Source organism: Palaemon carinicauda, chromosome 41 (genome assembly GCF_036898095.1).
Source record: "Palaemon carinicauda isolate YSFRI2023 chromosome 41, ASM3689809v2, whole genome shotgun sequence".
In the NCBI taxonomy this organism is placed as follows: Eukaryota; Metazoa; Arthropoda; class Malacostraca; order Decapoda; family Palaemonidae; genus Palaemon; species Palaemon carinicauda.
In genome coordinates, this window is record NC_090765.1 from 58,845,044 (window position 1) to 58,870,702 (window position 25,659).

At 34.2% G+C, this 25,659-nt stretch overlaps 1 protein-coding gene across 2 annotated transcripts in view; it reads left to right on the top strand.

Moving 5' to 3' along the window:
* The first annotated feature begins 9,468 nt into the window (after nt 1–9,468).
* milt (trafficking kinesin-binding protein milt) overlaps nt 9,469–25,659 on the top strand; it is a 393,019-nt gene continuing 376,828 nt past the window's right edge. Inside the window, exon 1 of one of the 2 annotated variants that reach the window (XM_068364781.1) lies at nt 9,469–9,700. In XM_068364781.1, the coding sequence (XP_068220882.1) occupies nt 9,635–9,700 (66 nt within the window). In that variant the 5' untranslated portion in view covers nt 9,469–9,634. The remainder of the gene's footprint in view (nt 9,701–25,659) is intronic. The other variant, XM_068364782.1, reaches the window with a different exon arrangement.

Below are 25,659 nucleotides of genomic sequence, written 5' to 3' on the forward strand. Positions count from 1 at the left end.
TATATAAAATCACACTCACACATATATATATTTATATATATATATATATATATATGATATACACACATTTGGAAATACTGTAACAGGAACTTTTTAGGAAATGAGTTTTCATTGTTTTTATGGAATAGAGTTGTGTTAAAAGGAACAGCTAAGGAATCAATACCCAGCCACACAACGAAATCACCCCCGGTCACCTTTTCCATCCCTATTTTGAGAGTTTTACCTCGATGCATTCAACTGGAGATAAGTAGCATCTGGAATGGTCCCTATTTTGGGTTTAGGTAGTTTCCTAGGAGGTTGCATGGAACCTTTTATTTCAGATAGCTAATATTTCGGTTTTGGTGGTTCTTTCCAATAAGGTTTAATTGAACCCTGTATTTCAAATGGTTCCTATTTTGAGTTTTTGGGGTTGTTTTATGATGGTGGGTGTATAGTTTGTCTTTGTTTACTAATATTACATTTCATATTTATTTATATTTTATAAGTATTACTGACGTACATTACTTTATGCCTTATAATATCACCAAAAATTTATATGTTGCATTTTGAGACACACACACACACACATATATATATATATGTGTGTGTGTGTGTGTGTGTGAGTGAGTGAGTGAGTGAGTGCGTGCGTGCGTGTGTCTAAACGGATATATAGATTGCTAGAGATATGAGATAGAGGTTTTTAAACTGGAAAGTTAATTTTTTTTTCAGCTATTCACCCATGTTCAGTTCATTTCAACGGTAATGTCAGCTTTATTTATGCCTTAATTGGGAACTTAAAAATAAGACCTTTGGATAATTAAGAAAATAGATAAAAATTTTAACCTTTGTTAATCAAGTTCTGGTCAACGATCAAAATCCAAGGTGACTGAATAAAATCTTATGAAAAGAATATATTATTGCGTCATCTTCCATATCTTATTTTACTTTGTTAAATTAAAGCATTTGATAAAGAACGAGTTTTCTTATACATTTTGTTATTGGTTTTTAGCAACTTTATGTAACTGTGCTGGTGATTATATCAGCTATTGATAACGCGAAAGTTGTTTTGCTAAAGATTTCATATGCTGATTCACATTCATCATCATCTTCTCCTCCTACGCCTATTGATGCAAAGGGCCTCGGTTAAATTTCGCCAGTAGTCTCTATCTTGAGCTTTTAAAGCAATACTTCTCCATTCACCTCCTCCTACTTCATGCGTCATAGTTCTCAGCCATGTAGGCCTGAGTCTTCCAACTCTTCCAGTGCCTTGTGGAGTCCAGTTGAAAGTTTGGTGAACTGATCTCTCTTGGGGAGTGCGAAGAGCATTGCCAAACCATCTCCATATACCCCTCCCCATGATATCCACTTAAGGCACTCGGGTAATCTCTCTTAGGTAAGGAATAACCGGACATTGTATGATTCAATTTTTTGGGTTATATAGGCTATTCATTGCTTTAAAAGATGAAATTCCTTATTATATTTATTTTTTGTTTTTTGCACAACCTTCAACAGGTGACAAATGTGCCTCAAGGCCCATTTAAGCAACAGTTTTCCGGTGACTCGACTGGTTTAATTTTACGCTTTCCCTACGTTTTCCACTTCAAGGTTTGATAGCGTTTTGAAGGGGCCTAAGCTCTCTCTCTCTCTCTCTCTCTCTCTCTCTCTCTCTCTCTCCCTTTGATCCTCGTGTGAATAATAGCCAGGCTATTCAGGGCATGTGTATGCAAAGACAAAATGAGCCGTAACCAGAATGAGGGATTCAATGTAGTACTATCTGGCCAGTCATAGGACCCAACATGTCTCTAGCGGTAGTATGTTAAAGGGTGGCTGGTGCCCTGGCCAACCTACTGTGAAAGGTAACTCTGCTGTTTTATTGACACAGCTAGAAATCATAGGGAATGGATTCAAGGTAGGCTTACCCTAGGTCAAAACGAAATAAACCCGACTTACAAACAATTCGACTTACAAACATGACGATTTGCAAACATTTGTATTTGCAAACAATTTGACTTGCAAACAAATTCGACTTGCAAACAATTCGACTTGCAAACAATTCGACTTACAAACATGTCGACTTGCAAACATTTCGACTTGCAAACCATTCGACTTGCAAACATTTCGATTTGCAAACATTCGACTTGCAAACAATTCGACTAACAAACAATTCGACTAACAAACAATTCTACTTACAAACATTTCGACTTGCAAACATTTCGACTTACAAACACATCTACTAACAAACAATTCGACTTACAAACATGTCGACTTGCAAACATTTCGACTTGCAAACAATTCGACTTGGAAACAGCTTCTTAAAACCAAATAATTTTGTAAGTTGAGGTCCTGTGGATGTAATATATTCCATGTTGGTGCTTTATATCCATTTATAAGTAAAACGTGTTAAAAGTGAATAGCCTATGGTTCAAAGCATTCTGCTAATGAGAGGTACCATTTGTGGGGTCATGAAATCTGTTGCGTGTTGCAAGGGGTTGCTGAGACAGGGTGGGTTAAGGTAAGGTATGCTTAAAGGGGAGAGATGGTTGCGTGTGTGTTGGCATGTCCCTCTTCTCTTTCCTTCTGGCATTTATACCTTGATTTTTTTAATAATGTTTGAGAATGTGAATGTTTTCATTTCGATATCTTTAGTACTGCGATGCTGATGACTTCTCCTGTCATATTTAAAGGTTATTGGCGTGAAATCAATCCTTAAGGTTTCAGTGTTATCGTATAAGAAAGCAGCCTTCTCTCTTAATGCATAATTGATGAAGGATATTAATGATTTTTGGTGACTCTCTCTCTCTCTCTCTCTCCTCTCCTCTCTCTCTCCTCTCTCTCTCTCCTCTCTCTCTCTCTCTCTCTCTCTCTCGGTTCATACCTGAACAACTTGAGGTGGATCCCCTGCTGGTAGCGTCCTTGCTTGGTGATTGCCAGATTGGGGTTCGAGTCCCGCTCAAATTCTTTAGTTCCTTTGGCCGCTGCAACCTTATCATCCTTGTGAGCTAAGGATGGGGTGGGGTTTGGGGGAGCCTATAGGTCTATTTGCCTAGTCATCAGCAGCCATTCCCTGATCCTCCTTGGTCCTAGCTTGGGTGGAGAGGGGACTTGGGCGCTGATCATATGTAATATGGTCACTCTAGGGCATTGTCCTGCTTGCTAGGGCAGTGTCACTGTTCCTTGCCTCTGCCATTCATGAGTGGCCTTTAAAGGTAGGGAAGGAGCCGGAAATAACTCGCTTTTTACAGGTGGAGTAATTGGGTTCGATCCCTGAAGAAAATGCACCCGGTTGCCTTGATCATTCAGAATACTTCTGTTGGCTCGAGTAGTGAATTAGACACTTGACTGTTGTTTGACTGTTGTGGGTAAAGGTTGGGGGTGTTTTTGGGGAAGAGAAATTAACTAGGATATTTAATACGTCCTAGAAGACTATCCATCCATCTTATTATAATTACAGGCCAGCCCTGTTACTAAGAGTCGAGGTTTGAAATAATGGGCTAGTATTCATTGACTTGACGAATCTTAATTGAAATTCTAAAATAAAGATATAGTTTTAGCTTATATTAGTCTACCACTTACACAGTTTGCTTTTGATCTCAGATTAGAAGTAATTGGGCTAAACTAAACCAATTTTATTTATACAGCTGTAGTTAAAAAATTACTACTTATGAGAAAAATTACATCAACTTTATTTATTTCATCAGCTGCAGATAAAAATATTGTTATTTTAACAGCTGCAGTTGGAAAAATTACTACCAAAATCATATGAACAAAATTACACCAACTTTATTTGAACCGCTGCAGATAAAAAAAAAGATATTTCAACAGCTGCAGTTCAAAAATGACTACCAAAAATCATATGAACAAAATTACACCAACTTTATTTGAACAGCTGCAGATGAAAAAAAAATATATCAACAGCTGCAGTTGAAAAATGACTACCTAAAATCATATAAACAAAATTACACCTTTATTTCACCAGCAGAAGTTAAAACAAGAATAACTATACAACTAATATAAGAATTCTTTTTGTTGATAAGAATGCTGACCCATAAACTGAGATCTTCCTTGGTATTCTCTGAAGCTTGAAGAACGTAAGAGATGAGAGGTGGACTACATATTAATAGAGGTGAATGACATGCAAGCCTTGACTGTTTCGAAATTGATAACCCCCGTATCGATGTAAATAACCATTCCGACTGCTATTACGTGTTTTGGTTTCCGTTTCTTGGTAATGATCATGGAGAGAGAGAGAGGAGAGAGAGAGAGAGAGAGAGAGAGAGAGAGAGAGAGAGAGAGAGAGAGAGAGAGAGAGAGAGAGAGAGAGAGAGAGAGAGCCTTTACGATATCTTTTCAAACTTTAATTCTAGCGCACTCTTGATATGAATGACTTGATTAATAATTTGGATTTATAAACATTAGAAAAATAGTGATATTATTAATTTACTTGTGGTAGCCTATTGGAAACGTCCCTGGCTAGCGATCTGCTAGACGGGAGTTAAGTCATGCAACCTTAGCATCCTTGTGAGCACAGGATGGAGTGTTTTGGGGAGCCTGTAGATCTACCAGCTTAGTCATTAGCAGCCATTGCTTGGCCCTCCCTGATCCTAGAGAGTGCTTGGGCGCTGATCATATTATTATTATTATTATTATTATTATTATTATTATTATTATTACTATCCAAGCTACAACCCTAGTTGGAAAAGCAAGATGCTATAAGCCCAGGGGCTCCAACAGGGAAAAATAGCCCAGTGAGGAAAGGAAATAAGGAAATAAATAAATGAAGAGAACAAATTAACAATAAATCATTCTAAAATAAGAAACAACGTCAAAACAGACATGCCATATAATAAACTATCAACAACATCAAAAACAAATATGTCATAAATAAACTATAAAAAGACTATATATAGTTAGTCTCTAGGGCATTGTCCTGTCTTTAGGACATTATCACTACCCTATGAGTGAGCTTTAAACCTATAAATTGTCACCGATAAGGCTATGTTGTTTTATGATAGGAATAGTCATTTAAGCAGATTAGATTTCTATTTAGCGTTGGATGCGATGATCTTATGCCATTGCAGATTTTACGCAAGTAATTATAGAGCTTCTTCCTTTCAAATAGAATGTGCAATATGAAAGCGAATAGCCAACCTAATTCCTTTCCTAGCTCAGCCTCTCAAAGGGTAAGAGAAATGAAATAGGACTGAGGGATTTCCTTGAGGAAAAATGACTACCATTGAAATTATTTCATAGTTTAAGAATGTAAATATTTCAAATTTATATATTTTCTATAAATGCGATGTATGCATGATTTGTTTTATGTGCTAGGATATTTTTATTGCGCCTCTGGGGCGTGCATTGAAGAATTTATAACCCCATCCAAGAGCTTATCTATTGTCTGCCTCAGTCTACTGCTGTAGGGTTTCTCTCCTGCAGTGCAAAGCACTTGGATGTTTTCAGTTTGAATTGGTGTCCCTTCATTGTCCCGGTCACTCGCTTTGCCTAAAGGAATTAATCATGATAGGTTGATGAGGGTGCCTTATCCTTGACAAAATCTAGCCTAGGATACTATGAACTTAGTAACATGTTGGGCCTTGCTACATTACAAACTGAACCTAACCTAGGATATGCTGAACTTCGTAACATGTTAGGTATCGCTGCGTTAAAAACAACCTAACCTAGAATGTGATTACCTCGGTAACATCTTGGACCTTGCTACGTTAAAATCTGAAGCTCTTCTATGATGTGATTACCTCAGTAACATCTTGGACCTTGCTAGGTTAAAATATGAACCTCTTCTGTGAGGTGTGATTACCTCGGTAACATCTTGGACCTTGCTACGTTAAAATCTGAACCTCTTCTATGATGTGATTACCTCAGTAACATCTTGGACCTTGCTAGGTTAAAATATGAACCTCTTCTGTGAGGTGTGATTACCTCGGTAACATCTTGGACCTTGCTACGTTAAAATCTGAACCTCTTCTATGATGTGATTACCTCAGTAACATCTTGGACCTTGCTACGTTACAATATGAACCTCTTCTATGATGTGATTACCTCAGTAACATCTTGGACCTTGCTACGTTAAAATCTGAATCTCTTCTATGATATGATTACCTCAGTAACATCTTGGACCTTGCTTCGTTAAAATCTGAATCTCTTCTATGATATGATTACCTCGGTAACATTCTTGCTACGTTAAAAACTAAACCTAACCTAGAATGTGATTACCTCGGTAACATGTTGGACCTTGCTACGTTAAAAACTAAACCTAACCTAGAATGCGATTACCTCAGTAACGTGTTGGACCTTGCTACGTTAAAAACTAAACCTAACCTAGAATGCGATTACCTCAGTAACATGTTGGACCTTGCTACGTTAAAAACTAAACCTAACCTAGAATGTGATTACCTCAGTAACATGTTGGACCTTGCTACGTTAAAGACTTAACTTGACCAAGGCTGCATTAAACTGGTTGTATCTAGTTTACTAAACCGCTCAACCCCAAATATGGAGCCCACTTGATGGGGATATTACTAAATTACAACCTAGTCTTTTGAATGTAACATCTTCGTCCTAAGACTCGCTAAATGCGCAGATTATTAACCATACCGTATTCTCTAACCTAATAAACTCCGAACCTGATCCACGTAGTGACCTACTTAACGTGTAAAGGGTATTGTGTTGGAGCCAGCTTCACTCCATAAAGAAATAGCCTCTTGATTGGCAAAACTCGGTTTTAGTGGCCCAAGGCTGCCAAAATCGTTGTTCATGCTGTAAACAGTACTGTCCAGATCTTCAGGTATTCACTTCATAGATCCTTATATTCCCCAGAGGATTTTATTTATGCTTTGAGGCTATAGGGAGATATTACTGACATGTATAAAGCTGTGTTGTTGATCTTTATCACGTCCCAAAAACGTGCATGTTTTAAAGAGACCAATTTGAGTTGTGGTAAGAAAGAGATAGTCAAGTGTTAGTCATGATAATGCATTCATTAATACACACCAAGCCAAAGGGTGTTGAATTTAATAGCAAGTTTTTACAGAATAGAATACTTGAAGAGAAAACATAACATAATCAGTGGAGAAGCTGCAAGATTCAATTCAGCATACAAGTAAAACAGTTTAAACATAAATATGTCAATCAATACAAACCTTAAGGTATTATTGTCACCTGTCAAATGTATTGTACTAGCACCAAGCCACAACATACTCCCGCACAACTGGTTCGTATTTGTTAATGAGAAAACAATACCCAGGTCGCATCAAAAAATGGTTTCAGGAGATTATTGATGTGCCTTTTTTTGGATAAAATGAATGAAAATTTTTTATAGTTTTTTTTTTTCTAGGCTTAATCTATATCGATTGCCACTACTTAGTATACGGAAAACATTTTGCTATACTAGCGAGTTTAGCTTCAGAAAACAAGAATCTGATATAAGTTTCTCCTTAATGTGCTGACTGTCAAATACATTAGCCAAAATAATTGTCTTTTTCTAGAGAGTGAAAGACACAAATATTATGAAACACCCGCTTCCCTGATAAATGTGTATATAATCGTCACTGAATGATGATTTTTCTCTTGAACGCCATTGAATTTCTGTATAATATTATTATGGCAACTTTATTTTAAAGGAACAATAGACACGCAACTTTCTTCAGCAACTAAAATCAAATAGAAGATCACTCGAATTCCTTTCAATTCTTCTTGAGATGCAGTATTTATTTTGGAATTGTATGACGTTTATGGAGTGACTGCTAAGCTCTGATTATGTAACCTAGAACACGATCAGAAGTCACACCTGAGGAATAAGTTATGTCACTAAAGGATTCTGTGAATACTACATCCAAGCAATTACAAGACTTGTGTTTAGACTATCTATAATTTGGTCACACCCAGATTCAGAAGCAAAGTCACCTATAGATACGAGAGAGACTTATCTCATCTAACTTCATGTCTACTACAAACCTATTTGACTGATTTCTTAGCAATATATTCATATATACGAGGCTTCATAAAATGGACTGTATTTGATCATAATATATACTGATATCTTCCTTGGCCTGGGCATCACGTTTAAAAAGGGTTTTCTGGGAACGTGAAGTAAAAGGATCTGGTGTCCTGTTTGGAAAATTAGCCTCAAGGCTAGTACAGTGGTAACGTGTTTGCCTAGCATTAGCATGACGGCAGATCGATCCCTGCCACTGCCCTCTCAATATAGAGACGGCAGTGTCCCTGGCCGGGACAGCTAGTTTAAACTGTTTACTGGGGAGGCCACTGCTGTGGATGGACAACACAATGGGGGTATGCTTGCCTGGTTCACGTTCTGGTGAGGATCTATTCTTATGAAACTGGGACTAAAATTAGACACCTTCACTTTTTACCTTTTGATAGATTTCATAAAACTGGCAAATCGGTGTCTTTATGCTCTGTAGGTTCTTGCAGATTCTAATAGAGTGTACGCCTTTGGGGTGGTCTACGTGCCTATGGTTTGATATGCAATTGAATGACTTGTTAGCATTCAGCGGCGTTTCTTGTGTTTGACGGATATGCCGCCGGTATCCTGATACTCAAGGGTTACGTGGCAGTAAGATTGGAAAGGAGCCGCATTTTGTGTTGAGGTCCATTAGGTGGAGTACCTCTGAACTGCATTGTGATGTTGTTTTATAGATATCTGTGAAATTTAAGTGGATTCCCCCTTGATGGCTTTTCTACTTCAGAATTCTGTGTAATGTGAGCTGTAGTAACTGTTAACTGTGTGGGACATTAGCTCTTTTAAGTTTTTGGTGAATTTCTGTGTTTCCTAAATTTATATTGGATTCACTATGTTAATGTTGAGCATTATTTAGGGTAGTGAATATATAATTCACTGTGACCTTGTGGTATTTTATAGATTAATATGAAATTTCAATGGATTCCTCTTAATTTTTTTCTACTTCAGAATTCTGTGTTGTGTTAGATGCAGTAACTGTTTACTATATTTAAGTTTGTGATATCAGCTCTATAAATTTCTGGTAAATTAAATTTGATTTCCTAAAATTATATTTGATTTACGATGTCTGTGTTGAGCTTCATTAAGTATAGTGCATATCTAATTTACGGTGACTTTTTTTCTATTAGAGCTAATTTTTAGTTGGTCTTACAGATTTGATTTCTTATTATAAACAGATTATCCCCTTAATGATTTTGAAGACTATTGTATAAGTGTATTGGGACTTTCTCGTTTGACATTTTTATAGTGACGTTTCATAAGTTAGCAATATCGAAATTTATATTTTATGGAACTATTTTATCAAAGTATTTAGTAAATTTGTATGAAAAAAACTCGAGAAGTGATAGTAAACAGCTTTCTCGCATTTTTTATGAGTTTGTGAAGTTTTAATGGGTGTCTGATTTCATTCTTTATTCTAATAGTGTCTGACCACAATTCTTGCGAAGACTTTCATTAAACGTGGATTATATAGGCTTAAACTCTCAAGCACATTTAAGCCTGTAATACGTGGAAAGTGATTATAACTTAATATATTACTTTAATACAAGAAAAGAACACTCAAGTCACGTAACTTGTTGCTTTACCTGTATGTCTAACTGGCATCTCAGCTTGAAAGGCGAGAAATTACCACGAAGGTGATCTGGAAAAATCAATTATTTGAAGATGAAAGGAGATTTGCTGAGCAACGCATTTTCCTTCAAACTTCCTATTTGCAATGACTCCTCTGGGGTAAGTCTTTTGCTTTAGTTTCCCAAATTTACTATTTATTATTTTTTGGATTTTTTTATGATGTCTGTTGTTTACACTATATGTATTTTATATTGCAAAATGAGAATTTTTTTTTCTCTCTCTCTCTCTCTTGAAGAAGGTAGTTCAAAAAGGGACACCTGTAGATTTTACAGTTGTCTCTGAATTATATGATGAAGTTGTCGTCATATGTTTTTGAGTCTCTAAGTAGAAGAAACAGTTGGGGGGAGGGGGAAAAGGCTATTTCGGTAAACATTTTAAGGGGAAGTTGCTGGCTTCTCATGTTTTTGAGTATCTTAAGTAAAAGATTCTATGTGGGGGATGTTTCGAGAAACATTTTTGAAGGAGTTCCTAGCCCTATATGTTTTTGAGTCTCTTATGTAGAAGAGAGATTTTCAAGTTATTAATTTGGGAGTGGGTGTCGTGGTGGTTTCGGTAAACATTTTAAGATGAAGTTGCTGGTTCCAAATATTTTTGAGTCACTAAGTATAAGAGATGGTAGGAGGGGTCATGTTTCAGTAAAAAATATATTAGAATGAAGTTCTTGGCTCCATATGTTTTCGAGCCTCTTTGTAGAAGAGACCTATTTTCGAGTAATCTGTTCCGCTTTGACTTTCTAATGGAAATTAAATTCTTTTGGTTTCTCAACGTCCAGATAACTCGCCAGTTTGCGCGAATAGTATTGTAAAATGTAAACTAATTTACTCTTGATTTATCTACGGTTTCATTCTAAATAAACTTTGCAAGTCAATATGTGTACAGGGAATAAAAGAATTGATTAAATTAATGTTTTTCAATTATCATATTCGTACATTTTTGCCAAATTCGACAAGAATAAACTTCTGTGCAACTGCAAAACTATGGCCGTTTAAGGTTTTTTTTGTTTTAATCTTTTATGTTATATTGGTTGTGTTGAAGATAGTATTTTTAAACTGAATGCATTATAAAGATACTTATATACAATGTATAACACCCTTAGGGTCGAGATTTGGCGTTTTGACCCCTCCGTATAACATAGTAATTCTAATTATTGTTAATATTTCTTTTTCCCAAGACTTGAAAACTAAGAAAGACTTATATATTTAGAAAGGCAAAGAAGTGTTGCATTTTTGCTGAGAGATGCAAACTTTTCTGTGGCTTTGGAGATTGAGAGCAATTTCGGGCATTTTCTTAATGCTTGTTTCTTATCTTGTAAGATTTCGCACAAGGTTTTGTTTTTCCCAAATCAGAATTCTGCGCAATTTAGCAACCTGATTTTCATAATGAAAGGACGAAAAAGGTTGTAATTCTGAAATTAATGTTTTTTCCACCTCAAAAACAGAGTAAAGTTAATTCTTTAAAAAAAAAATTAAAGCATTATTATTTATTTAACCATTGTTCAAACATTTGTAGCTTAAAGACCGCTCATGAATGGCAGGGCAAGGGACAGTGATATTGTCCAAGCAAGCAGTACGATGTCAGAGAGTGTGACCATATATACTTATGATCAGCCCCCATACCCCATTACCACCCACGCCAGGACAAGGGAGGGCCAGACAATGGCTGCTAATGACTCTGTAAGTAAGCATATAGACGCCCCATCCTTAGCTCACAACGATGGTGAGGTTGCAGCGATCAAAGGAACTTACAAGCAAGGACGTTACCAACAGACCACCACAACTTTATTTCATTGTTCGAACGTTTGTTTCCATTATTATTCGAACTTTTATTTCTATTATTATTCGAACTTTTATTTCCATTATTCGCTACGTTTGTTTCCACCATTATTTGAACGTTTATTTCCATCATTATTCGAACGTTTGTTTCCTTCATCATTCGAACATTTGTTTACACCATTGTACGAACGTTTGTTTCCTTTATTATGCGAATATTTGTTTCCATCATTATTCTAATATTTATTTTCTTCATTTTTCGAATACTCGTTTCCATCATTATTGGAACGTTTGTTTCCATCATTATTCGAACATTTGTTTACACCATTGTACGAACGTTTGTTTCCATCATCATTCGAACGTTTGTTTCCATCACTGTACGAACGTTTGTTTCTACCATCGCACGAACATTAACCAACTTAAAGAAAGTACCCAACGTTCGAAATGAATCGGATGACGAATCCTAAAGGTGGAGATTGTTTTTCTCATGGCAAAGGTCTTTTTAAAGGAGGCGACCCCTTCAGGAGTCAGTCAGCCGAGTCCAAGCATAGCCTGTTGTGTCTCCCTGTCGATACCAGCCGAGGGAACATGATTATCATGCTGCAGATGTTGGTGTTGTTGGCAGGATTTGTTTTATGCAGATGCGTAGGATGCTCGATGTTAAGGGGGAGATGAATAGGGATGATGGTGGTGCCTCTTATTGCGCGTAGGTTGACAGTACTTATGTATATATATTATGCATGTATGTATATATATATATGTATATATATATATATATATATATATATATATGCATATATATGTGTGTGTATATGTATATATATATGCATGTGTATATATATATATATATATATATATATATATATATATATATATATATACACATATATATAAATACATATATATATACATATATATATATATATATATATATATATATATATATATATATATATATATATAAATATCTATATAATATGTGTAAAATCCACAGGAAACAGTTAGTGAAAGACCAGGTAGCAAGCGCTTTCGTGTATTACGTACACTTTTTCTGGGTACCCTGTAGAAGTGGACGTAATACACGAAGGCGCTTGGTACCTGGTCTTTTACTAACTGTTTCCTGTGGATTGTACATTTAAATATCTGTCACGGGCAGTTTTATGTCGGATAAGTAATATGTATATATATATATATATATATATATATATATATATATATATATATATATATATATATATATATATATATCTATATATATGTGTGTGTGCATATATATATATATATATATATATATATATATATATATGTGTGTGTGTGTGTGTGTGTGTGTGTATATGTGTGTGTATATATATATATATATATATATATATATATATATATATATATATATATATATATATATATATATATATAAATTCCATCATCTATTTCTCAAGATGTTTAATTTTTTTACTTTGTAAAGATCTTTTTAGTGGGCAAAAAGGGACATGAAGCGACATACTGAACAGTAATTACACTGTTTCCTTGAAGACTTTCATTTTTTAATTCTTTAAATTTTTCATAAAGTTTGTATCTGGGATTTAGATGACTTTTATATATAATTAAGATCATGTTAACGCAGGAAAACGTTTTTGAAAGTGACATTTATATTTCAATACTATTCCCATACCTAAGGTCACGTTTTTCAGTATTATTATTATTATTATTATTATTATTATTATTATTATTATCATTTTTAATAGCATTCTTTCCAAAAGAATTTTTCATATCGGTATATTTCATTTTAATTTATTGAATGCACAGTTGCAGTGCATAAGCTTTCACGACTACATTCTCTTAAATTTATATGACAGTACCTATGTTTTGGCCATTCTTTGTTTGCAGAGAGAGAGAGAGAGAGAGAGAGAGAGAGAGAGAGAGAGAGAGAGAGAGAGAGAGGAGAGAGAGAGAGAGAGAGAGGAGAGAGAGAGAGAGAGAGAGGGAATGAATGTCAATGCCTTACAGCTGTACCATCTATTGTAGCATTGTTGCACAAAATTTCTAACTCTGCTACCATGACTTGTGGAATATCCTTGACAAAGGCTTTGTTGTTGCCTTTTGTGCAGATACAAAAAGAATGTATATCCCTCAGCAATCGGCAACTATCAACTTCTAGTCGTCCATTATCTCGTACCAAGTTTTTTTTTGCATCCATACCTTATTGTTATTGGAAATATTTTGATTTTGATTCTAATTGAATGACAATTTTAGTTTTTATGATAGTTATACAAATATCTGTATTCCATTTTTGTTTTGTTTTTAATTTTACGAAGTTCTTATTGGAAATATTTATTATCTTGATTTTAATTGAATGACAATTTTAGTTTTTATGATAGTTATACAAATATCTGTATTCCATTTTTTTTTTTAATTTTACGAAGTTCTTATTGGAAATATTTTTTATCTTGATTTTAATTGAATGACAATTTTAGTTTTTATGATAAATATCTGTATTCCATTTTTGTTTTGATTTTAATTTTTCGAAGTTCTTATTGGAAATATTTATTATCTTGATTTTAATTGAATGACAATTCTAGTTTTTATGATAGTTATACAAATATCTGTATTCCATTTTTGCTTTGTTTTTAATTTTTCGAAATTTTTATTGGAAATATTTTTTATCTTGATTTTAATTGAATGACAATTCTAGTTTTTATGATAGTTATACAAATATCTGTATTCCATTTTTGCTTTGTTTTTAATTTTTCGAAATTTTTATTGGAAATATTTTTTATCTTGATTTTAATTGAATGACAGTTGTACTTTTTATGATAATTGTACAAATATCTGTATTCCATTTTTGTTTTGTTTTTAATTTTTTTATGTTCGTATTGGAAATATTTTTTATCTTACTTTTAATTGAATGACAATTTTAGTTTTTATGATAGTTATGCAAATATCTGTATTCCATTTTTGTTTTGTTTTTAATTTTTTTAAGTTCTTATTGGAAATATTTTTATCTTGATTTTAATTGAATGACAATTTTACTTTTTATGATAGTTATACAAATATCTGTATTCCATTTTTATTTTGTTTTTAATTTTTCGAAGTTCTTATTGGAAATATTTATTATCTTGATTTTAATTGAATGACAATTTTAGTTTTCATGATAGTTATACAAATATCTGTATTCCCATTTTTATTTATCTATTTTTAAGAGGTTCTTTGCTTGTTATTTCAAAACTGATTTAAATGCTATTAGTCCAATGGCATTGGTCCATGTTGACTGTTGCATCCTTTAAAACAAACATCACGTTCAAGTTAGGGGGAGTAAATATACTTTTGGCTCGTGTCATCTCAACGTCGAGTTTAATATTCATATTGTGTTTAGAGTTTGTGGTTTGCATACTGGAAGTTGGAGATGAAATAGTTTACGTATTAAATGGTTATTTGAATAAATACTTATAATTTTTTTTTGCTGTAGTATGGTTTATTAGTTAGCCAGTTTTTTAATATACAGCCAGCGTATAATTAGGTAAAAATTCATTTAATTATTAGGTACATCTGTTTGGGAATTTTGTCATTCTAAGTAATTATCTCCGCCAACGAAGTTGGGAGCAGGTTATGTTTTCCACCCCGTTTAAGTATTTGTTTGTTTGTTTGTGAACAACTTCCTGACTACAATTTTACTCATGGAGTAGTGAAACTTTCGGGGATTAATTGTTATGTTGAGACGTAGAAGTGATTCAATGCTAAAAGTCCTAGGTCAAAGGTCAATGTCAAGGTCGAGCAAAAGGTTGAGAAATAAGCTGCTGGGGCGGAGGTCTTCACTCTGTGCATTTCTAGTTGCTGTATAGTATGCTTTGATGAATATTCATAAAGTTATGAAAAGTTTAAGACTTTTTTTTTATTTTCATTTAATTTAATGTCTCATTACATTTTTATATCAATATTAGAATTTTATTTTGTGAAAATTCAATACGTTCTTGACATAATAATTTAAACTCTATTTTGGGTTATGATTCGGTATTGGAAATTTAGATTAAGGATGAGATAGAATTAATATCTGCTATAAGGTCTATCCCACCAAAGCGCCTTTAGTAGTCTATAACATCGTGGCATTTATGATTAGTGCGGGATTCAGCTTTTCCAACCAGGGTTGTAGCTTGGGTTATAATAATAATAATAATAATAATAGGCTACAGCAGGAAACAAACATAGAAAACTGAAATAATTCCAGGCTGTAGCTGAAGCAGTGGTCAGCTTAACCATGTAACCTGTGGCGAAAGCTAGGCAATACGTAACTGTATTTGAAAGACAATCATGATGTCACTGCTTGCATTAGATTTCAGGTTAAGATGATAAAAGGGTGGTGCTTGATGAAGAATGAACTGACTGACATAACCCTTAGACTTAGAGGAAGGAAAGTTGAGTCAGAAAACGAATGTTCTGAAAGAATTCCAAAGTTTGCCAGTTAAAGGAAAGGTACAATCACTGAATGCTGTTATTCGACTATTTCCAATTCCCTCGATAGTTTCTAGTAGTGTCTGCAACCTCACTATCCTTGTGAGAGAGGGTGTGGGTGGTTTGGGGGAGCCTAGGGGTATCTACTGAGTCATCAGCAGCCATTGCGTGGCTCTCCCTGGTTCAAATTTCCTCTAAAGTTTCCAGGGGGGACTGCAACCTCGCCATCCTTGTGAGATAGGGATGGGTGGTTTTGGGTAGTCTTATATAGAATTATTTGCCGAGTAATCAGCAGCCATTGCCTGGCTCTCCCTGGTCCAAATTTCCTTTATAGTTTCCAATGGTGTCTGCAAGCTCACCATCCTTGTGAGCTAGGGGTGGGTGGTTTGGGGGAGCCTAGGGCAGCCATTGCCTGGGTCTCCCTTGTCCAAATTTCTTCTCTAGTTACCAGTGGTGATTGCAACCTCGTTATCCTTGTGAGGTAGGAATGGATGGTTTTGGGAGAGCCTATAGGTCTTCCTGCTGAGTCATCAGCACCCATTGCCTGTCTCTCCCTGGTCCAAGCTGAAAGAGAGGTAGCTTGGGCGCTTATCATATGTATCCAGGGCTTTGTCCTGTCCCTTGTCCTAACCATTCTTGAGTCAACTTTAAACCTTTAATGTAAAATGAAGCTGTTGGGGTGACTCCCCGGGGCAGCAAGGACACGAAATTGAATAATCCGCTGATCGGGTCTCAGGGAGTCGATAGATTCGATGCAGGGAGAAACTCCCGAGGAAATTGGTTAGTGATCAGATTAGGGTTTGGTGTCCTGCTGCCAGGAAATTATTATCGATTGATGCTGTCCCATTGGTTGACCTTATTTTAGTTTTATCATAGGTACAGTATATGTCATAAGTCCTTTGGTATTACGTTGGAGAGAATTTAGTACCGTGTTTTTTAACGTTGTTTTTTTGCGTTATAATTTCGTTTCATTGGAGTATTAGGTTATGTAAATAAGTTGTTTTGTTATTTTCCCTGTGTATTTGGTGTAGATTAATCAGGGTATTTCGTTAATAATACAGATAATTTGTCATTACGTGTTCGATTTCATTCTTGTTTTATTTCTTACCTTGATAAGGAATATATTTTAGTCACTTTTATAATATTAATTAGTCACTGATTTATTATGAATTATATATAGTATTATAATATAAAGTATTAAAAAGTTGCTAAAGCTGGGAAAAGAAAGTTTCAGGTAATCAACCTGAAACAAGATGCCTGATTTTCACGAGACGTGAGATGCATTCTGAACACTTTCTCGACTTGTTTTGGATGCTAAATCTTTATCTTCTTGAATGTACGTCGTCAATAAACGCAGGTTCGCAAATATTCTCATGAATTACATCTTTTTAGTTATTCCTTTTGATTTAATCATACCGTTTACACTTTTGTTCTGGTGCTAGTTATTTTTTTTTTAATATAGTTTTACTATTGTATATATATATGTTCAAAGGTTTTAAGGTTGCTCATGAATGGCAGAGGCAAGAGACAGTGACATTGCTCTATCATGCAGGACAATGCCCTAGAGAATGACCATATATTATATGATTCGCGCCCAAGCTAGGACCAGGGAAGGCCAGGCAATGGCTGCTGATGACTCAAGAGATAGACCTATAGGCTCCCCTAACCCCCCCCCCCCAACCGTAGCTAACAAGGATGATGAGGTTGCAAACACTAAAGGCACTAACGTGTCTGAACGGGACTCGAACCCTCGTCTGGCAAATACCAGGCAGAGACGTTACCAATCAGGCCACAACAACCCTGTGGATTTATGTATATATTTATTTATTTGTACATAATTGAATGTTTTTATTATTCACATCTTTAATATGCAGTCATACAATACACCTACTCTACTTGAGTGGTTCAGCACCTAACTCACATACGGCAGGTCCATGAATCATTCTCTTCTTACCACCTAGCAGTTTGCCTAATTTTAAATAGGTACCATTATTTTCTTGGATTCAAGAAAGGCTGTGAAGGTAGCAGTCTCACCCCTAAAGACTTGTTGGTAACTCGAGAGGCAGTACTCTTCTGATGCCACCCTATCTTAAAGAGATGAAGTTGTATTAAGAGAAATTATTACGCAGGAACATATATATATATATATATATATATATATATATATATGTATGTATATGTATATATATGTATGTATATGTATATATATGTATGTATATGTATATGTATATATATATGTATGTGTATGTATATGTATATATATATGTATATGTATATATACATACATATATTTATGTGTGTGTATATGTGTATATATGTGTGTGTTTGTGTGGATTGTTATTGAGGGAGATTACATGTAAATTACCTGTATAACGATTCCATTGCCACTGCCTGAACTGAACTGAACTGATTAGTGTAAGATCTGACTGGAATGGGATTATAATTGCCTCCTTGTATTAGGGTCGCTTCATGACCCAATGACATTGCATCATGATTCACCTGTTAGAATATCCAAGGGCTAGTCGAGCCTACGCTTAATTATGAATCGGGGGGTTTGAGACACACAAAGGTAGACTGTTTCGTAGATGGGAGACTGTGAGGACCAGAGGCGATGCGAGTGTTATATCAGCTGGATTGTTATGCAATTGGTCAGGTGGGTGTTTATGCAATTGCAATATCATGTCGGTTATGCTATTGCAATGTGAGGTCGTTTGTTATGCAGTTGCAGTGTCAGCTGGGTTATGCAATTGTATTGTCAGCTGAGTTGTTGTTATTATTATTATTATAATTATTATTAAATGCTAAACTACAACCCTATTTGGAAAAGCAGGATGCTATTAGCCCAGGGGCTCCAACAGGGAAAATAGCCCAGTGAGGAAGGAAACAAGGAAAAATAAATAATTTTAGAATAGTAACATTAAAATAAATATTTCCTATATAAACAATAAAAATTAAAACAAAACAAGAGGAAGAGAAACTATATAGAACAGTGTGCCCGAGTGTACCCTCAAGCAAGAGAACTCTCATCCAAGACAGTGGAAGACCATAGTACAGAGGCTATAGCACTACCCAAGACTAGAGAACAATGGTTTGATTTTGGAGTTTCCTTCTCCTAGAAGAGCTGCTAACCATAGCTAAAGAGTCTCTTCTGCCATTACCAAGAAGAGAGTAGCCACTGAACAATTAAATTGCCGTAGTTAACCCGTTGGGTGAAGAAGAATTGTTTGGTAATCTCAGTGTTGTCAGGTGTATGAGGACAGAGGAGAATATGTAAAGAATAGGCCAGACTATTCGTTGTCTGTGTAGGTAAAGGGAAAGAACCGTAACCAGAGAGAAGGATCCAATATAGTACTGTCTGGCCAGTCAAAGGACCACATAACACTCTAGCGGTAGTATCTCAATGGGCGACTGTTGCCCTGGCCAACCTACTACCTACCTACCTGTGCAGTTTCAATTTCAGCTGGGCTGTTTTTCATTTGTAACATTAGCTAGATTATAAAATAGCAATGTCTTCTTGGTTAAGTAATTTCAAGGTCGGCAGGGTTATACAATTGCAAAGCCAGCTGGGTTGTTATGCAATTGCAATGTCACCTGAAAACATATGCAATTATACTGTCAGCCGGGGTGTCTTGCAGTTACAGTGTCAGCTGGGTTTTATAAATTGCAATGTTAGCTCAATTGCAATATTGGCTGGGTAATGCAATTGCAATGTCAGCTTGGTTGTTATATAATAGCAGTGTCAGCTGGGTTGTTATCCAATAGCAGTATCAGCTGGGTTGTTATGCAATAGCAATGTCAGCTGGGTTGGTATGCAATTGCAGTGTCATCTCGGATGTTATGCATTGTCAGCGGTGTTTTTATGCAATTGTATAGCAAGCTGTTTTTTTATACAATTGCTGCAACCTCACCCTTCTTCTGAGCTAAGGAAAGGGTGTTCGGGTGAGCCTATACGTCTATCTTGTGAGTCATCAGCAGACATTGCTTGACCCTCCTTGGTCCCAGATTTCTAGCTTGGGTGGAGAGGGGCTTAGCCGCTGAATATATGTATATATGGTCAGTCTCTAAGGCATTGTCCTGCTTTATAGGCCAATATCACTGTCCCTTCCATTTACAATTCATGAGCTGCCCTTAAACCGCTGGGTATGTCATCATGAGTAGACTATGTTAAGTCGTCTGATAAAGTGAGTCCTTTATTGTGACTTCTATCAGGATAAAGAATATGAGTCACGTTTCTTGAAATTTTACAAAGGATCATGCTCGAATTTTTCTCCCGTTATAGATTTCTTTGCTTCTTAATGCCCAGATATATTATTATTATTATTATTATTATTAGTAGTAGTAGTAGTAGTAGTAGTAGTAGTAGTAGTAGTAGTAGTATCATTATTAGCCAAGCTACAACCATATATTTGAAAAAGCAGGATGCTATAAGTCCAATGGCTCCAACAAGGAAAAATAGCCCAGTGAGGAAAGGGAATAAGGAAATAAATTAACTGTAAGAAAAGAAATAAGAAAATAAAATAATTTAAGAACAGTAACAGCATTAAAACAGATCTTTCATATATAAGGTATAGAGAGAGACTTATGTCAGTCTGGTCAACATAAAAACATTTTCTGCAAGTTTGAACTTTTGAAGTTTATATTATATTAGATTATACGATTTAATTCATTTTAAAACTACAATTTTCCGGCGAGTCATATTACGTCGAGACACGAGAGTCGTCAACAAATAAAAATATAAATGAGTTTGTAGGTTAACAATATCACAAATTGCTTTTAGAAAGAAACGTGACCCAGAAAGGGAGAGAAATCATTGTATGCATTATGTGATTATTATTATTATTATTATCATTATCATTATTATTATTATTATTAGTAGTAGTAGTAGTAGTAGTAGTAGTAGTAGTAGTAGTAGCAGCAGCCAAGCTACAACCCTAGTTGGAAAAGCAAGATGCTATAAGCCCAAGGGCTCCAACAGTGAAAATTGGAGAATTGTTATAATGAAATACACACAACTTTTATTGGTGTTACAGGCGGTATATTTGTATAGTTCGATGGTGTACATTCAAAAGAACAATGATTTCATTACAATGGAGTTAGTGATCCAATGGATTTTTGAAAGAATATCGTTCATGCCGATTCTACCCCTTACAAAATTGCATCTTAGTTCGTCTAGATTACGGATTCTAAAGAAACTATATTATGATATAAGTTTAAAGCTGGGTTACTAAAACTGGTTGCAAGGTACAAGGAAGTAAGTGGTTTCATTAAAGTAAGCAATTTTTCCATTTTTTAAAATATATTCGACCTTACATATTAACGCCAACCCACAAGTATTTATTTATGCAGTCTTATTTTGAACTCTTGATTTGATATATATAATTTTAGAGAATTTAGCACCAAATGTTTAAAGAATACAAATTTGTTCATTCCCATGTGATATAGAGCTATATGCAAAATCTAAAGAAAGTCATTAGCTAAATTACGAATGAAAATTGATACATACAACTAGCTATTCTAATCTACATGAATTTTGTTATTTATGTTCCCGAATATGTAGAAAATACTCTAATATGCTGTTAGTTTTAAATTACATTTTGAGCAGCTGGGGTATTATGCTTATAATATCTTAAATGTTCGTATATTTCTATCATTAAAGACTATTCTTTTTATTTTCACATTGATGTATTTTTATGAATTAAAATTTTTATTTAGTAAAATTTTAGGAGAACTTAAGAAATGAGTTTAAAAAGAATAACATGACATGTAATAATTGTACTGTTACCCCCCTTTCCAACTTGAGCAAATACGTTTTCTGTAGTAAATTCCGACTGAGAAAACGGGTTGTATAGGCTAAACACGCAGTGCAATTACCGTAGAGTTTACAAAATAGCTTACCCTATTATTCAGACTGTCATAATTTTCTTACCATTTGTTTTTATTTACGTCAAAATTTTTATGTTTGTGATTTTTTTTTTTTTTTTTTTTGCTTTTGGACAATTTTCAATTCTGATTTTGGTTTGGAGAATGATTCCTTCAATTACATCATTTGGAAAAGGATTCCTTCAATTACATCATTTGGAAAATGATTCCTTCAATTACACTAGGGTTTAGTTCGATAACTTTCTTTTTATTTTGCTTATGCCATGTATATTTTACAAGGAGATATATGTTCGTTAAGTGTAATTTTTTTTATTATACCCACTGTTTTATTGATTTTAAGATCCCGCTTTAAACCGGAAATGTAATTAGCAATTGTATAAGGATTTAAATGATCGCTATATGCCTGGCGTATTGTGTAGGGGTGTACTATATCTTGTGCTAAAACGATTGTTTACGGCTGGTAAACTCGCATTTAGAATTTCCAACATTCAGTTCGGGGCCTGCCTCTCTACTACGGTCTTCCACTGTCTTAAGTTAGAGTTCTCTTGCTTGAGAGTACATTTTTCTTCCTCTTGTTTTGTTAATGATTTTATAGTTTATATAGGAAATATTAATTTTAATGTTTCTGTTCTTGAAATATTTTATTTTTCCTTGTTTCCTTTCCTCACTGTGGGGCCCCTGGGCTTATAGCATCCTGCTTTTCAAACTAAGGTTGCAGCTTGGCAAGTAATAATAATAATAATAATAATAATAATAATAATAATATCGAGTCTCATATCTAACCCTTTTATTATTGTCAGTTTTATGGCATTGGTACTCTAATAATGGAAATAATGTAGAATGAAATCCACGTCCCTCACCCTCGTCCACCAGTTTTTTCTCTGTAGGAACAATCAGTCTGTATTAGTGCGACAGGCTTGACTTCTTAAATAATAAAATCTTCTTTTTTCGTTTTTTATATTTCTTCACTTAAAGTTGCCATGCTCTGCCATAGATCAGGATGGAACAGGCTCCCGTGTTTTTTTTTTTTTTTTTTTTTTTTTTCTCCCGCTCCGGTGAATCTGTCATTAAGCTTTTGTTTAGCTGAGCCATTGTTTATGAAGTAGTTCTAATGCATATTTTGTTTGATAATGTCTGTTTCTAGACGAAACTCCGTTGTTCAGTAGGTTTGATAAAATGGGTGATATCTTTTGTGAATTTTGCGATGGAATACTTTAAGATATATATATATATATATATATATATATATATGTATGCATATATATATATATATATATATATTTATATATATATATATATATATATATTATATATACATATTATATATATATACATATATATATATATATATATATGATATATTATATATTTATATATAATATATATATATATATATATATAATATATCATATATATTATATGTATATATATATATATATATATATAAATCACCTTCAAACCATATGTTCGATGAAGTTTATCATTCAGTACGAGGATTGTGTTTAGTTTAATTTGTGCCTTTCTTTTCAATCAGTTAATTACAACTATTGTGTACATAAAAATCATTATTTTTTTTTTCTAGGAGATGGAACTGTCTCCTTTTTAATTACGTGTTTCACCTTTTTTCTTTTGTGAATTTTGCATATTACTTTTACAAAAAGGTAGTATTTTAGGGTAAACTAAAGTTTGTCATGAAATTGCTAGTTCCCTTAGTTTTAATTTCCAGAAAATGGGTGAGGGAAAATATTTAATTCCTGCAATAATAGTAGTAGGTTGGCCAAGGCACCAGTCGCCCGTTGGGGTAAGCAGCTCTTCTAGAAGAAGGATACTACAAAATCAAGCCAGCGTTCTCTATCCTTGTGTAGTGCCGTAGCCTATATACCATGATCTTTCACCGTCTTGGGTTAGAGTTCTCTCAGTTTAGGGTACACTCAGGCAGACTATTCTTTGTTCCCTTGTCTGCTTTCCTCACTGAACTATTTTCCCTGTTGGAACCCTTGGGCTTATAGCATCTTCTTTTTCCAGCTAAGGTTATAGCTTAGCTGGTAATAATGATATGGCCTTTAATATGGATAAACTTAATTTTTTTTAACGGATTGCACCACAACATGAAACATGACACATACCGTTGAATGTTACTTTGTTTTAAGAACATTCTTCCTGTTTGCGTTGTTAAGATTTCAAGGCAAATCTTATTTATTCATTACAGCATACGGCCATTTCCTTAAAGCTCCGTTGACGACAAGAGAAGCCAGTTACTCCTTTGTATCATCCGAGTCTAGGAAGTTTGCTTGATCATTTGACGTCATTAGGTATTAGTCAGCGAAGTAAAAAGGGGTGGGGGGGGGGGGATCCGGGTTATTTGGATTACAATGGAAAATTACAAGGGTTGTTTACCTTAGTGACGATGCTCAATTTAGGGGTCGGTTGTTAAGTATTAGAAACTAAAAGGAAGAAGATGAAATTAGAATTTTGAGGTGGAAGTCGAAGTGACGATGCGCAAGTAATGCGTCAGGTTTTTAGTATTTGAAATTGAAAGGAAGATGATGAAATGAAAAATTTGGGATGGAAATATCTCTGAATGGAGAAGGAAAACACAAGACCTACTCCCTGAAAGCTAAAACTTGATGGAATACTCGGGAGGCAAAACGCAAGATGGGGAAATTTTCATGACGTGGGATCGCCGGAAAGTACTAAAAATTCGGTAATATCATAAAACAAAAATGCTATAGACTAGTAAACGTAAGTAAGTAATGTTCAAGATCTCAAAATTAAGCTATAGCAAAAATCACAATTTATTTCTTAAGAGACACATCTTTATAGTCAAATGTTAATAGCTGTTCAAATTTTTTAAAGAAGTATAAGATGTGAAATTATGCGCTATACACAAGTATGACGTTAATGTATTTTGATTATTCAATTTTAGAGAAATGACAACATTTTAAAATCAGGAAAATTTATATAAATAGAATAAATGAATTCGTTACTAAGTGGAAATTCTAAAAGTGGATAGTTATCGTTTTACAGATTTTTTTATATGGTATGAAGTTGCTTGTTTAACGCACTCTGCCATGTTAATTGCGAAACGCCAGTCTTATAACTGGGGGAAAATTATTATTATTATTATTAATATTATTATTATTATTATTATTATATATGAATATCATCATTAGCTAAGTTACAACCCTACTTGGGGAAGCAGAATGCCATAAACCCAAAGGCTCCAATTAGGAAAAATAGCCCAGTGAAGAAAAGAAATAGTTTTGATTTTGGTGTGTCCTAAAAGAGCTGTTTACCTTCCTATAATCGATCTTGGGGTATTCCACTGATAAGGTGAACCTGGTAACCGATAGGTTGATAAGTCACAGTATACGGATTGTTGCAATACATACACAGTTAAAAATTCCTCGAAAGTTTTAAAGAGGAAAATTAAAATAGTTTTCGTATCGGAATGAACTTTTGTCTTTTTTATTTTTTTTAAGGTTTTAAAAGATGTTTTGGGAAATTTCATATAGTGCTTTCATGCATCCTGAGAATAAAGATTTTTTTTCAGTTTTTTATAGTTGGTGAAAGTCTTGAAATGAAAAGGTAAACAGACTCCAGGAGGCTTCAAGGCATTTGACAAAATTGGAATTTGGAGTTTTGTGTTCACAAGGAACGGGAAATTATGAGGATTTTGAGTTTGAAATGATAAGCTTCAAGTTTCGAATACGTTAAAATTTGGAAAATTAAGTTTTAAATATTTTTTTTTTCAACTTTAATTCTCTCTCTCTCTCTCTCTCTCTCTCTCTCTCTCTCTCTCTCTCATTTATATATATACACATATATATATGTATATATATATATATATATATATATATATATATATATACATACATACATATATATACATACATATATATATATATATATATATACATACATACATATATATACATATATATATATATATATATATATGTATAT